The sequence below is a fragment of the Pteronotus mesoamericanus genome, unplaced genomic scaffold (genome assembly GCF_021234165.1).
Source record: "Pteronotus mesoamericanus isolate MK-2021 breed Mesoamerican mustached bat unplaced genomic scaffold, CSHL_Meso_final contig_164, whole genome shotgun sequence".
Classification (NCBI taxonomy): Eukaryota; Metazoa; Chordata; class Mammalia; order Chiroptera; family Mormoopidae; genus Pteronotus; species Pteronotus mesoamericanus.
Genome location: NW_026555065.1, coordinates 3302507 through 3318313, shown reverse-complemented (window position 1 = coordinate 3318313; position 15807 = coordinate 3302507). Strand labels below are relative to the sequence as shown.

At 48.3% G+C, this 15807-nt stretch overlaps 1 protein-coding gene across 8 annotated transcripts in view; it reads right to left on the bottom strand.

Annotated features, from left to right (window-relative positions):
* The window catches only part of MEGF11 (multiple EGF like domains 11), a 362683-nt gene that overhangs the window by 66998 nt on the left and 279878 nt on the right, over window positions 1–15807 (bottom strand). For all 8 annotated transcript variants that reach the window (XM_054565250.1, XM_054565252.1, XM_054565251.1 and 5 more), the window contains exons 6-7: window positions 8069–8315; window positions 6664–6784 (exon numbers count right to left, since the gene is read on the bottom strand). In XM_054565250.1, coding sequence (XP_054421225.1) covers window positions 6664–6784; window positions 8069–8315 — 368 coding nt within the window. The remainder of the gene's footprint in view (window positions 1–6663; window positions 6785–8068; window positions 8316–15807) is intronic.

Below are 15807 nucleotides of genomic sequence, written 5' to 3'. Positions count from 1 at the left end.
TTAGAGAGGTTGGCCTGCACAGGCTTTGGACAGCAGGATACCATGCTGAGGGTAGGGATTCCATGAGAAGTGGGGACCCTGCCAAACTCTGCCTGCTCAAGATCAGGCTCTCTGCTCTTGGCTCCACTCGGCCCCCGGAATGCCGGTTCCCGGACTGTGCTCCCTGGGGCAGCGTGCTGGAGGATAGGATTCCTTTCTGGGGACACTGAGAACTCAGAGGAAAGACCCACAGATACTGATATTGGAGGACCCCATCAGTCAACAAACCTGCCCCCAGGCTTCCAACCAGCTTTTATTATGGTAAAATACAAACAGCCGGCCAAGGAGCACCAGATATTTGAAATGAGACTCTAACAGGAAAAAAGATTCTAGCATGAAGACTTGTTAGAAGACACCTTCCAGCGAGAAGGCTCGAACATGACAGAGACCAAAGCAGACACACAGATGAAAGGAACGATGTGGGGAGCAAAGAAAACAGAAGAAAAAGCCTCTGTTATAATGAAAGCGAATACCTTTATGCAGATATATGAAGATATTTGTATCCATGAAAAAACAGAGGCCTAAAATGGGGATATCCAAAGAACAGCAAAGAGCTCTTAAAGAGTAAAACTAAGATGACAGGAATTTTTAAAAACTGAAACAGAATAGCTGGAAGATAAAGAAATCTACAAAACAGGAGCAGGAGTGGGGACAGAGAGAGCAAGACAGAGAAAGAGAATGAGAATATAATAAAGTAAGAGGATCAATCTAGGAGTTCTGACATCTAATTAACAGGGGTTCCAGACAATAGAACAGAAAAATGGAGGTGAGTAAATTAAATGGGAAATATAAAACAAGAAAATTTCCCTGTATGAAAGGATGGAAAGCATTGATTTCTGTATTGAAAGTGCCTACAGAGTATCCAATATAAAAAGTGAAAAGAGATCGACATTAGGCCTACCATTGTAAAATTTTACATTTCTACAGATTAAGTCACATACAAAAGAACAGAAATCAAAATGTATTAGATTTCTTAACTAGAAACTAGGAGACAATGAAACAATGCCTTAAAAATTTGGAGGAAAATAATTTCTAACCTAGAATTCTGCACTCAGGTGGGGGATTCCGTAAAGGCATTTTCAGATTTGAACAGCTGTAAAAAATTACATTTCCATGAACACTTTCTCAGGAAGCTACTGGAAGGTTTTTTTTTTTCCCCTGATAAAAAAGAATTATCCAAAAGAAAAAAAAAAGAGAGAGAGAGAAAGACATGGGCTCCTGGAAATAGGGAACCCAACAGAGGAGAGGTGCACGGAGTTCCAGGATGGCGGGGGAAGGGAGTCCCAGCGTGAAAACCGTGCGGCAGGAACAGAGGCACGCAGAGCGCTGTGAGTACAGCCCTAAGACAAGGCAGAGACCAAAACCAAATCGAGAGGCTGCTGGTGTGTCTGACCTTATTGAGGGCGTTTTAAGAGTTCCAGAGAGTTTTAGGGATAAATTAGTAACAGCACATGTGTGGTCCTATGTACCTAAACATTAAAAAGTGGTTTGACAAAAAATTGTAGTAAAACTCCTTTCAGGGGGTGGGTTGCTTATGTGTGTGTGTTAGAGCCAAATTTTATTCTGCATTAGAGGGACGTCAACAGATTCAATAAATGTCTACGTTGCAAAAAGGAAATGGCAGTAAAGCATGTTATAAAGAAATACGGAGGAAAATACCAGAAGGAGCTAAAAAATTGGAATGTGGTTGCCTTTTGGGAGTGGGATTTATGAGTGGTGCAAGGGATGACTTTCCCTCCCCCTAGTATTAGTCTTGTGGTATGAGATAACTTTTAAAATTATAATATGAATCTTAGATCTGTTAAACAGATATTATAACCTGCTCTTGTCTCTTGCTGCCCTTAGCCTCGCTCCTACAAGGGATAGTTATATCTCTTAATGGGGATCAAGTATTCTCCCACAATTAATTAATCAATTAGTTCAACACACAATTATTAAGCACCAATAATTGCCGAGCCCGAGGAAGCTAGTTTAGTCAGGAAAATCCTGCTGACCAGAGACATCTTTCAATACCATTCAATTTACTTGTAACGAATTACGTGGGAGGCCTTTTAGCTCAGATATCTCCCCCACACATAAGCCAGGCTGTGAGCCTCTGGAAGGGGGCTGGGAGGGGAAAAGGAAGGGACAGTGCAATGAGTGAGTATGTGAGGAGAGCGCCAAGGAAAAGCTATTCAGAGGAGAGTTCCCTCGTCCTCTGGGGGCGGTGTCCCAGGTGTGGCAGGGGCCTGCATTGCTCACCACACCCCACAAGCTTAGGGATTCTTGAGGGGAGAGAGGAGTCTTTCGGGCCATCCTCTGAGTCAGACCTCTGCAGTCCTGGGCTGGACAAGGATGCTCTGACCGTAAAAGAAATATTTTGAGCCTTCTCGGGAGGCTGTGCTTATACCTCCTACCTCCCTATCACGGAGCACTGTGGGACCCTCATGTACTTACACATGCGTGTGCGTGCACGCGCACACACACACACAACTAAGGCCCCTCGAGAAGATCAGTGGGAAAGTGTGATGCACAGAATGTTTCCCTCAATATTTCCTGGGGAAATCAGGTGTTCTGGAGACATCTCGGTCCTCCTTACTGCAGGCAATCTAGGTCTTTAAACCCCTAGGCTCCTCCTCGGGCTTGAGCTCCTGGGGCCTTAAAGAATGTGATACCCTAGAAGGTCTGCTGCCTGGTGTGGTGGAAAGAACACTGGACTCAAAGTGAGGACTTGGGTTCAAATCCCAGTTCTCCCTCTTCCCAAACGGCTGAGCTAGGACAAGTTATATGATTGTTCTAAGTTTCCTCACCTATAAAATGGGAGTGGTAACTCCAGGTTTCCCAGGTGTTTGTAAAGATTAAGTGAGATCAGAGATGTGAAGGAATAGTGCCTTAAAGAGCAGGCCTTTAATATTAATCCCACCAACGTGGACATCTCATGAGGTGGCATGTGGTAGAAGCCCAGTACAACCCGGGACTGAGAAGAGTGGAAGAGAACCACATAACCAGCCAATTACTGCTGGTTAGGAGAACAGCCTTTTGGGGAGAGGCAGCGGGAGAGGGCAGGCAAGAAAGTGCCATCTTAAGAGAGAGCTGTGGCCTTATGGTTTCTCTCCTGCTATTATGAGCTGAACTGTATTCTCCCAAATTCATATATCCTAACTCCCAGCACCCCAGAATGTGACTGCATTTGGAGACAGGGCCTTTATAGAGGTAATAAAGTTAAAATGAGTTCATTAGGGTTGGTCCTAATCCAACAGGACGGATGTCCTCATAAGAAGAGGGACAGGGGGAAGGTCATCTACAAGCCAAAGAGAGCAGCATCAGAAGGAACCAAGCCTGCCAACACCTTGCTCTCAGACTCCAGGCCTTCCGGATTGTGAGGAGGGCAATTTCTGTTGTTCAGGCCGCTCCATCTACACTCTTTTGTCCTGACAGCCCTGACAAATCTGCCATATGAGCAAGTGAGCGCGTGCCTCCTGTTGTAGGGGGATCGCGGGCTGTGTGGCATCTAGGAGGCTGGAGATGAGGTGGGGCAACAGTCCTGCTCCTCTCAGGCTGGTTACACCTGTTAATTGGTTTTTGACAAAATCCGGGTAGTAGCTTCACTTTAAGAGAAACATGGCTACATGGGGCATTAGAAAGCTGGGGGCCAAGATGCTGAAAGGACTCAAGGCCGTGCCAACGAGACAGCTCAGCCTGCCCAAGCGGAAGGCATTACTAGTTATCCCTGTGGTCTCAGGTGGCAGATGCCCTCAGTGGACAGCGAACTTTGCAGGGTGGTGTGGCTGCCGTGGAGACGACCCGGGCCACAGGCCAGGGCACGGAGCTTTCTGAATCATCCCTCTCACACCTGACCTTCTGTGATCCTGCAACCTCAGATCCAAATACCCCTCTTTGACCCGCCATAATACCTGAATCTATTTCTCAGCTCTTCAGGCCCATTGTTTTCATGGGCGTGAGTGTCCGTGCATGCATCCAGCACACACTGTACCCAGCCTCCACCATCGGACCTGGAATTCCTAAGGGGCGATCATACCTCCTTCCCCACTCCATGTCTGTCTGCAGTACCTGCTCACATCAAGCTACTCATACCTGGTTTCTCTCCTCTGAAAGGTCCGAGAGCCCAGAAAAAGAGAGGAGATAATTCCCCAGGCTCTTTGCAAAGCTCCCCCACTGGAATGGGCTCAGCACAGCTGGGCAAGTGGAGTGTCCCGCGGGCACACTCAGGGCCTGGTGGCCAGGGATCTGAGGAAGGGCTGGGAGGCCCAGACTTCCTGGCGGCTTCTCTCCAGCTCTGTACAATACCTCCATTCTTTGCAGAACTGCACTGTGTGGTTAGCAATTGTAGTCTTTAGACCACTGAGTGTGGTTGAAGCCACCGGAGGCCGACAGGAAAGCGAGGCCACAGAGGATGGTAAAGACAGGACCTTTCTGCTCAGCACCCTCCCCTTGGCCCCAGCACTCTGTGGGAGGGACCTCAGGCCTGAGCTGCAGCTTCATGATACTGGGGCTCCGCATGCACGAGGGGGATATTAATAATTCATACAAATCTGCAAGTTAAATGCTGTGTCAAAAATAGAAATGCAATTGTCTACAATAAAATTAAAAACATAAAGTCCCCCAATCCAAAGCTTCTATTGACAGAGTTTCCTATCTTCTGGAAGAACAAACCTCTCACTGTGCCGGGGAGAAAAACAAATGTCTCCGTGTGTTGGCTTCCTCCCTTCCCCCACTTCGATCCCCGGCCTCCATCAGCTTCTCTAGAAGGGCCTTTACAGGCACACGGCCTGCCTGCGGGCTGTTCTCCCCACAACCTGATTGTCCTGATCCGACCCCATTGCCTGCCACTGGGCCTCCGCGGACCCAGCCGGAGGCTGCTGGGACTCTGGAAGGTGGCTGCAGATGAGAGGGGCTTTCCAGTGCGTGGGTCAGGGTGGGAGGAGCGGCAGGTGCGGGAGAGGTGGCAGCAGCCCCTGTGGCCTCCTCAGAAGAGACAGAGAGATGGCCAGACAGACAGCAAGGGTTGGGATTCAGGAGTCATTACACCTGGATTCTGGCTTCGCCTCCCTCTTCACCAGCGGTGTGACCTTGGGCAGGTAGGTCACTTAGCCTCAGCTTCCTCCCCTGAGAATGGAAGATACTAATAGACCAATGGTGTTCAAACCTTTTAAAGCTGGGAGACCCTGTTTTTATGTGAAACCTTACCTGGACTCTCAGTAGACAAAGTATGTGTAGATTAAAATGGAAGTGGGAGTGTGTGGTAGCCAGAGTCTTAATTATTAGGCTTCCCACCCCTAAGAAACCCAAGGGTTCGGTGAAACACAGGAGGAAATCCTATGGTCTCGATCAATTATTTCCAAATGCAGACATGCGGACACAGCTGGCTGCTTCAGAATCATCTGGGGAGCTTATTAAAAGTAGACACCCTGGGCCCCAGAAGGCCTCTGGCAGAGCCTGGCAATCTGTATTTTAATCCCAGCTCCCCGTGACTCTGCTGTGCAGCCAGGTTTGGGTGCTACTGGGCCAGATGATCCCCCAGGTCCTTTCTCATCCTAAAATTTTTGGCAAATCTGTGCCTTTGTTAATGGGCCCTATAGGCAACCCTCCTGTCTGCCCCCTGTGACCGAGATGTTCAGCCTCCTGAAGTATCTTGCTCCTGTTTCAGCAGCCCTGTCCTCCTTGCTTTGGCGACGCTTTGGGCCCCAGTGTGAGGCAGCCAGCTAGGTCCCTGAGCCTCCCCACAAACAGGAAAGTTAGCAACTCGCTGCTTCTGAGGAGCTGGGGTCTGTGGACAGTGAGGAGGGGCACCGATGGGTAGAGCATGTTGGCTAAAAGGGGGCTTGTGGACTGTCTGTGGCACCCAGGTAACAGGAACAGTTGTAGAGCCCTTGAGTTTTCAAGGCACTTGGGACATGCAATGCCACACCTGAGCTTTCTGCCAACCATGGCAGCTAAGAGGGGCAGGGTTGGCCATTGTTAGGCCAGTTTTGCAGATGGGAAAGCAAGAGACCAGCGTAACTGATGGTTGTTTTCAGGGTCAGCCTTGAATGTGAGACCTGCATTTAGGCCTGTGAAGTTATAAATCCCACCCCCTTTCCCACGAGGGTGGTTCCCAGACACAAGACCTGGATTGGTTGAGGCTGCGTCAGAAGCACCTGAAGCACTTGTTAAAATACAGATTTTGGGGCCCACAGAATCAGAATGTGTGTGTGAATGTAGGGGGTGGAGGCTGGGAATCTGAAGTTCTATAAATGCAGGTGATCCACACCCCACTGCCTCCCCACCTCCCCCATCCTTACACCATGCCCTTTCTGCCACTTCTGGCCCAGAGCTTCTGGAAGCTCAAGTGAGTCCCTATGCCCATCCTATGAGAAGAATTCAACAACTTTGCACTTGAGGGACCACAGGCTCAGAGAGGTTAAGTAACTTGTCTCAGGTCCCACAACACTTAGATGGCAGACCTGGGATTCAAAGATGTGCCCATGGCACTACTGGCAGTGTCTTATGATGCCCACAACCATAAACAGAGGGAGGGGGTTCAGGGTGGGAGAGGAATTTAGCCCTCCAGGGTGCGTGTGAGCGAGTGATGCTCAGAGCTCTTACAGCGCCCCCCCCCCCCCCAGATCCATCAGGTCCGCCTACCGTCCAGCCTGGAGGGCAGGCACACTCGCCAGTGATGTGGTGACAGGTGCCCCCATTCTGGCAGGGGCAGCGCAGCTCACAGTGAGCCCCGTGGCTCCCAGGCGGGCACAGCTCCTCGCAGCTGCATGGGGAAACAGAGGTGTTAGATGTGGCAGCACTCAGACCAACGCTTCTGCTCCCTGGGCATTAGCGAGTTCATAGTCAGTGTGAACTGTACTAGGCGCCAGGTCAGCTGAGATGCAGTCCTGCTTCCTGCCATGAGGGGGAAGCAGGGCTCAGATATAATGAACTGGAATGCATGCTTGGGCCAGTACTTGTGGAAGGACTTAAGTGCTTTTAATGTAAAGAGAGTGTTCTTTCAGGGAGGTAGAGCTGAGGAGGACTTCCCTGAGAGGGAGACATTTTACTCGAGTCTTGAAGTTGAAGTTAGCCTCATCAGGAGAATGGGAGGAAGGGCATGCCAGGCAGAAGGAACAGCATGGGCAAAGACACTGAGAAGTGGCCATGCATCCTGCCTTCAAGAATCTGCCCAAATTCAGAGAGAGGGAGAATCTGGGACACCCCCAACCCAAGGCTCGGGAAGGCTCTCAGTTACGACGACAGGCTCACATATAGAAACAGGCATGGTGTCTTGGCCTTTGGTCTTAGCCAAATGGCTCTGGCTTCTAGCAGGAGCTAGCCCTGCAGCTGGCTGGGCACGGGGGCAAGGAACACCCTCAGTCAACGATGCACCTGTGGCTAGAGTCCTTCGGTGCCCTCCCAGCATCTGGAGTTGCTGGGCAGGCCACTGAGCCTTCTGTGTGTGTGTGTTGGGGCGGGAGGCTTCTATCTGGCCTCTGAGGGGGTCTCAACAAAGCAGTCTTAAGAGGTCCCCTGTCAATACAGACTCTCCAGGGGACTGGAGTGAGGGGCTGTCTGGGGTCTGAGAAGAGGAGGTAATGGGGAGGAACAGGCAGAGTAAGCTACCCAAATCTGTGCGTGAGATCTGGCCAGGCTCTCCAGCCCCCACCCATCCCCCTGCACTCTGTTTTAAATGGCCTGGAAGAGCTAAGACTCGGGTGAGCAGAGGCATTTGGGTTATGATCAGAAGAGAATTACAAGCCAAGGTCTGGGCCCTGACCAGGAAGGGATTCCTGGGAGGAGTTTAATGAGCTCCTCTGGCCATGGGAGAGCCTACCCATGCACAATCTAGCTTGTTCCAGTCACCCCAGGCCTGGGCAAGGTCTGGGCGTTTCGCCTCTGCAGAACTTAGGGTGAGAGAGTGTATTTTACAGCCAGGACTGTCCTGACCTTCCATCTGTTACCATGGCCCTGCCCACCTGCAAGGAGCAGGTGGGGACCATGCAGCTGCCAAGACATCAGCTGGACCTGTGCTCCTTTCCACCCCCACAGCCACTGTACTCACTAGACACCAGTGTAGCCGGGTGCGCAGAGGCACTCGCCGGTGCGGGGGTCGCAGCTGGCGCCGTGGTGGCACTGGCACGGTAGCTGGCAGCCCTTGCCGTGGGTGCCGGGAGCGCAGAGCTCTTCACAGCGCCAGCCGCGGAAGCCAGCGGCACACACGCAGGCGCCGGTGATGGGGTTGCAGAGGGCACCGTTCTGGCACTGGCACCGGTTGCTGCAATGGGGTCCCCAGTGGTCACTGTCGCAACCTGCAGGAAAGGAGCAGGTCAGGGCTGAGGGACCCTGTAGGCTCTCCTTGGGATGGGCATGGGGAATCTAAGCCCAAGTTGCCTCCCATCTCAGCATGGCTCCTCCCCATAGGAGGCAGCAAGGGGTGTCTGAGTGGAAGCTTTGGCTCCTCCTGAAATCTCCATCAGCTCTTCCCCAAGCCAGGGGAATAATCAAACACACAAGATAAGAAGCTTCTTTCTTCAAGGCGTCTCTCAGTCGGGACCATTCCATTCCAACCAACGCCTCCTGAAACCCGCTCTCCTGTTCTGAAATGCTGGAAGTGCCAGCTGCTTACCGCCCTCTGCCTTTGCTAAGCACTTCTCAGTTGGCTGTCTCTGTTCCTCTCAGCCAGGCCCTTTTTCCTAGGGTCAGCCACAGCTCTTCTCTGTGGCCCTATTCCTCTTGGTCCTTCCCCAGCCCAGCCCAGCCCCCATCTCTCTATCTTTCCTGCCCCTTTCCCTCTCTTCCCCAGACTCATTAGTATTCTCACCTCTTGCACCTCACTCTCCATGAGTGTGTCTTCTAATCCCCGTCCCTCCCCGGACTCCGTCTTTGTGTCACCCCTCCTGTCTCCCTCTCCTGCTGCTTTTCCCTTTCATTAATGCCCACAGCCCCGGTTGCTTCATCTTCAGTTCAATTTCATTACTTTTTAAGCAGCCAACTTCAGGAGGAGCAGGACAAAGAAATGTTTCCCTGGGAGGGGACAGACAGCCTTCAAGATCTTTATATGTAATTAAATGTTTCAAAGAGTGAAGAAATTCACTCTGTAGCTGTGGGAAGTGGCTGAGTGGCAGGGCCCCAAGTAGGTCTCCCAGCCTGTTGCCACCCCAACTCTAATCCTCACCTGGTGCACACAGGACACAGAACAACAAGATGTCCTCAAACCCTTGCCTCATTCACTCAAGTCCTGGAGCAGGGATAAATGTGGAGTTCAGGCACGGACAGGCACAAATGATGTTCTAGGAGATGCTCAATGGACAGGAAGATTGCTCCTAGCTAAGCAGACCAGGCAAGACTTCCTAGAAAAGAAGGCGCCTGAAGTGAGCTGTAAAAGAGGCCTCACTTGTCTGGCTATCATGGTGACCGGCTGTCCCAGTTTTAGCAATCAAAGTGCCATATTCTGAGAAATCCCTCAGTCCTGAGCAAGCTGGTATAGCTGGTTACCCTACTGCCTGAAGACAATGAGATGATTAATTGACCTCTGTGCTCCAGTAATTCTAGGGTTTAGACACTCAGAGAGAAAGAGGGCAGATGAGTGGGAGTGGGACGGTGTTATTGGGGAAGGCTCAGTATACGCTAAGAGACAATGGCGCTCAAGTGCTGGGCATGAACAAGAGCACAAGGTTCACCTTGGCCGTGTGCCTCAGTTGGTTGGATCTTGGTCCCACACACCAAAAGGTTCTGGGTTTGATCCCCAGTCAGGACACATACCTAAGTTGTGGGTTTGATTCCTGATCGGGGCACGTACGGGAGGCAACCAATTGATGTTTCTCTCTCAAATTGATGTTTCTCTCTTTCTAACTCTCTCTCCCTCCCCTTCCTCTCTCTAAAAAATCAATAAACATCCTCCGGTGAGGATTAAAAAAACCAAAAAAACAAGAGCAGAAGGTTCTAGTGAAGCCAGTGAGTGGATCTTTGGGGACTACCAACCCCCTGCATATGTCTCCCACTTGCTGACTAAGGTCAAGTGATCAATGTCCTGGAGCCTGTCCATCATCCTTTGGTAGATGGAACCACCCTAGGCTTAGAATGCTAATCACCCTACTATGCTTTATCCTTTCTTTATCCATGCCCCAAATATTCACATACAAACTGAGCTGCCAGATTATGAGTGAGCTTCACTCTGCATTTTCCACCTTATACTACCATGAGTAAGACACAAATCAAGCCAAATAATCAAAGGAATTTTGAGGAAAGAACAAAGCTGGGGACATCACGCTTCCTGATTTCAAACAGTATTACAAACCTCTAGTAGTCCAAACAGTATAGTATTGCATACAGACACATAGGTCAGTAGAACAGAATAGGGAGTCCAGAAATAAACCCATACATATATGGCCAACTAATTTAAACAAAGGAACCAAGAATATACAATGAGGAAAGGACAGTCTCTTCAATAAATAGTGCTGGGAAAACAGCCACATGCAAAAAATGAAACTAGACCACTGTCTTATACCATACAGAAAAATTAACTCAAAATGGATTAAAGATTTGAATATAAGACTTAGAACCATAAAATTCCTAGAAGAAAACATGGGCGGTAGGTAAGCTCCTTTGACATCAGTATCAGTGATGATTTTTTTGGATTTGATATTAGAAGCAAAGGCAACGAAAGCAAAAATAAATAAATGGGACTACATCACATTGAAAAGCTTCTGTATAGCAAAAGAAACCATCAATACAATGAAAAGACAACCTACCGAATGGGCAAAAATATTTGTAAATCATATCTGACAAGGGTTAATATCCAAAATATATAAAGCACTTATACAACTCAATAGCAAAAAAGCTGACAGTCTAATTAAAAAATGAAAAGAGGATCTCAATAGACATTTTCACAAAGAAGACATGCAGGTAAATAATAGGTACACGGAAATGTGCTCAACATCACTAATCATTAGGGAAATAATACAAATCAAAAACCACAATGAACTATCACCTCACATCTATTAGGATGGCTATTATCAAAAAGACAAGAAATAATAAGTGTTGGCAAACATGCGGAGAAAAGGGAACCCTTGTGCACTGTTGGTGGGAATGTAAAAAGGTACAGACACTATGGAAACACTATGGAAACAGCATAAAGATTCCTCTAAAACTTAAAAATAAAACTACCATGTGATCCAGCAATTTCACTTCTGGGTATTTATCTGAAAGAAATGAAAACATTAATTTGAAAAGATATCTGCACCCTCAAGCTCACTGCAGCACTGTTTACAATAGCCAAGACGCGGAAACAACGTAAGTGTTCATTGATGGATGAATGGATAAAGAAAATGCGCTATATATACATATGATGTGACTCCAATGTAATAATAATAACAACAGCAACTGCATTTTAAACGCTTACTTGTGACTTTTAAAACCCTGTGAACTAGGTGTTTTATTTCTCATTTTACAGACAGGGAAGTGAAGAGTCAGAGCGGTTATGGGGTTGCCCTGGGATAGAGTCAAGGGTAGGCCCAGATCTTCTGGCTCCAGCTCTCCCCACTGCCAGTAAATGGGACCCTTTCTGAATGACGATGTTGAGGAGAGAAACTTAGAGGTACCATTAGGGACAAAGTGGCAGCTACAAAGCACAAGGGCAGGGACCCTATGGACACTAGCCACACACTCTCTGTTCATCACTGTGAACAACCCCAGGATCCAGAACAAGGGATTCCCCTCATTGTTAGGGCCATGACTCTACATTAGACTTTGGCTTACTCTATATTGGACTTTTGGAGTCCAAAGCCAGGTTGTCCCCGGTGCTTTCCAGGCCATACGGTTATGCTTTGTTTATTAGCCAAAACCCAGTAGGAAGCGAAACTATGCCTCTGATGAGGAGCGGGGACACTGTCATGAAGCCCATGCACTAACACCTGGGCGCTTTTGTTTTCTACTTGGTCTTTCAACAACATTTACCAAGCACCTGCTAGTGCCAGAAAGTGTCCTACCCTCTTGGAGTGTACAGTCTAGTGAGGACAGCGCTGCTGGAACAGCATTTAAGGCATATGGTAAAAGGGCTCTAATTGGGGTCTTTCAGGACATTAGAGGAAGACACAGGAGGGTCTGCACCCAGGCTGGGAGGTTTGGGAAGATATCCTTACAGAAGTGGACTTAAGGAGGGATGCAGGAGGGGAATGGATCTAGGCAGAGGAAATAGCAGATGTAAAAGCTTGGAGGTGGGATAAAGTATGACATGAAAGAAAATGAAAAAAAAAAAAAAGGTATGTGTGTCTGGAATATAAGCTTTAAGGGAGAGCAAGGTACGAGGTAAGGCAGCTTCCTGGGCAGGGTACCAGGTCCAAAGGCTTTGTGAGCCATGTTCGGGGTGAGGGCTTCATACTTGGGCCAGGAAGCTCTGCATGTGTTCTAAGCCGAGGACTGACACGATTAGGTGTGGCTGTGGAAAGAGCTGATGAGATTAGATTTGAGGGCCGGAGCGGGGAGTAGGAGTGGTGTCAGGGGAACCAGCTTTCATAATAAGGAAACAGATGGTGGTAGCCTTGACTTAGGTAGTAGCATCTGGGAGGGGCAGAAGGGGACAAGATTCCATCTGCATTTATGGGTAGGAGCAGCAAGGACTTGGTGATTGACAGGCTGCTGAGGGAAGGAAGAAGAGGGACAGTGGTCCAGCTCTGGTTTAGACTGCTGGGTAGATATTGGTATTGCATTCTTTATAGGACACGCAAGGGGAAAAGAAATATTGGAGGAGAGAGAATGAGGTCAATTATGGTCATTGTCTAAGGGACATCCAAGATGGCATTCAAAACCCATTCACTTACCACTAAGTGATGCACTAACGCTTGTGCGCTTTCATTCTTCTACTCATCCATTCAACAAGCATGTAGCAAGTGCCTGCTAGTGCCCTTTTGGAGTGTACAGTTGGGTGGGGACAGAGCCACGAGAGCAGCATTTAAGGTAAACCATGGGAGTCCAATCCCAAGGGCAGGCAGGGCACTAGACAAGCTTGTGTAAGCACCCTCCTACTCAGCCTGACAACATGGGCTCCCAGACCACAGGCTGGTGTGTGAGTGTGCACGCACATGCACATGCATGTGTTTCACAGGGCCCCAAGAATAAGCAGCAAGAGTGCTATGTCACAGTAGGAAACCAAGGAAACAAACAAAACGCTTATAGGCTAAAAATCAAAGCAATTGCAGCCATCAGTATAGGGGCAAATAGCCCCATGTATCCAATTTAAAATACAGGGTCCAACACAAATATGCCCTTTTTTTATTACATAAAAATTTTTTATTACAGAATCATAAGCGTGTAATTCTGTAACCTAACAATATCACACTCAAGCACACCGCATGACATTCTAGGTGAAATGTTCAAATTGCTGTCCCTCTCGCGCGAGACATTCATGTACCTTACCAACCACACTCAGTGGCGTCACTTCTGCTGGACGCTGTATTCTCATTAAGGAAGCAGGTAAGTGTGTAATGCATTCCAAAGATATCCCCTTCCCCCTTCCCCAGAGTGATTAAGTGAAAAAAAAAATTAGCGTTCACAGGAATAAGCTTCAGATATCCAGAAAATCCACTTAAAAACACTCCTTCCCCAGCAATGACAGAAATGAGGCAGAGCTGCAGTGAGTCAATTATCGACCCTGTTGAAGGTGAATAAAAACTATCATCATTAAAATTACTACCGGATTTTGCATTCTTTCACAGATAACCACAAACTCTTCCCTACCTGGCCTTGAAATGTCACCCCTCACACACTTTTTTTTTTTTTTTCCTGTCACAGATGTTCCTTCCTAATTATATTTGGCTCTGGCTGATTTTTTAAGTAGGTATATCTTCTTTCAGCAGCCAGTGCGGGCTTCAGGGGCACCCAGAAGTGTGCGGCCTGGCTTGTTCTGTTCGCAGCTGGGGAACCTCCCTGCTGACCTCTTCTGACTCAGGGGCCCAGGCCTCGTGCACTCTGGGCTCCCCACGAAGGGGGAGTGGCTTCACCACTCCCTTCTCCACAGACAAGCTTTCAAATTTGCAACTACAGTTGACTGAACAGTTAAAACCTGCCTGGCCATGAGATAAAGGCGTAAAATAAATTTTCTCATTTAATTCTCACAGCAACCCATTTGCAGGAGGTGTTATTATTATGCCCATTTTGCAGATCAGGAAACAGAGGCCCACGAGATAGCTTTCCCATGGTTACACAGCTAGGGAGTGACTGGGTGTCTGGGCTCCTCACCCCTGCTTCCTACTGGGTACGGTCTGGTGTTGATGGAAGAGGGGTCCTGGCGGCCAGCTGGGCTTCAACCGCCACGTTGGATAATTCACCAAGAGATGGGAAAGCAGAGAGACTCATTTTTTTCAGGGATCAGTTTAGGTGTGAATGGTGCTCATAGGTCCCAGGTTTTCCATGACTGGCCCAATTTCACATAATTTTATTTTCTTCAGTTAAGACTATTTATTTAGAACACTTTCTATGTGATAAAATATATGTAACACACATTTTGTCATTTTAATCATTTTTAAGTGTATGATTAATTCGGTGGCTTTCATTGCACTCACAGTGTTGTGCAACCATCACCACTACTCCCAAAACTCTTCCATCACCAAATAGGAATCTGGAACAATTAAGCAGTAAGTCCCCATTCCCTCCTCCCTTCTGATTATCTCTAATCTGCTTCTGTCTCTATCAATTTGCCTATTCTAGGTATTTCTATAAGTGGAATCATATAATATTAGTCTTTTGTGTCTGGCTTCTTTCACTAAGCATAATGTTTCCAAGGTTTATCATGTTGTCGCATGTATACTTTATTCCTTTTTGTGGCTGAATAGTATTCTATTGCATAACTATGCCACATTTTGTTTATTCATCGCTTGATAGACACTTGGGTTGTTTCTACCTTTTTTGGCTGTCTCAAATAATGCTGCTATGAACATTGGTGTACAAATATTTTTTTTGAGTCCCTGAACATCATTTATGAAGGGCACAACTATATTTCTATGCCCTTATTGACTTTCTCGATTAGGAACAACAACTGGGCTGACCACATTTCCCCCCCCCCCCCCGCCGACCACCACCACTTGTATTTAAGCAGGTTTTGGTACCTTGTGTCAACTCTCCTCCATTAGCCATGGAGCCTCTGTGGGTTGCAGTGGGGGAACTAGAGTGTGTTCTTGTCTGTAGCTGCCCCTGTCCCCCTGTACGATGTCTCACCCAGTGTCCCGCCCAGAACTGGACACAGGGAGAGCCATCAGCAGTGTTGACAAGGGTGGTCCTTCTTCAGTGACCAATGAGTCCCCTCCCCACTGCTGCTGAGGGATCTGTTCCCTCAGACAGTGGTTCTCAGCCTGGCAGCTCATAAGCCTCACCCTGGAGGTTATAAAAAACTCATGTCTTGGCTTCACACCTGGACCTTCTGATTCAATTATTCTGGGGTGGTGGGGCCCATAACAGGTCCTATTTTAAAAAAACAAAACAAAACCTCAGCAGGTGAAAACTGTTATCTTGCTGGTAATCTGCTTTCTGACTGGTCCTTTCAGGGGGATGAGCAGGAAGATGCTGGGCCTGAGGCCAGGGCAGGAGAGGTGGATGGTTCCTCCCATTCCACAGGTGGGAATCCTGAGACTCAGGGAGGAGATGGAGGGGGAGGAAGAGGAGAAGGAGGAACAGTTGCTGAAGAGAAGGACAAGGGTTAGGAACTTATCTGGAATCCACTGACCCTGAGCTGCCCTTCAGCGATGGAAAGGCTTGACACAGTCCGCAGTCCGAGCACCTCCCAGGAATGGCCTGTGGCCCCTGCAAGTA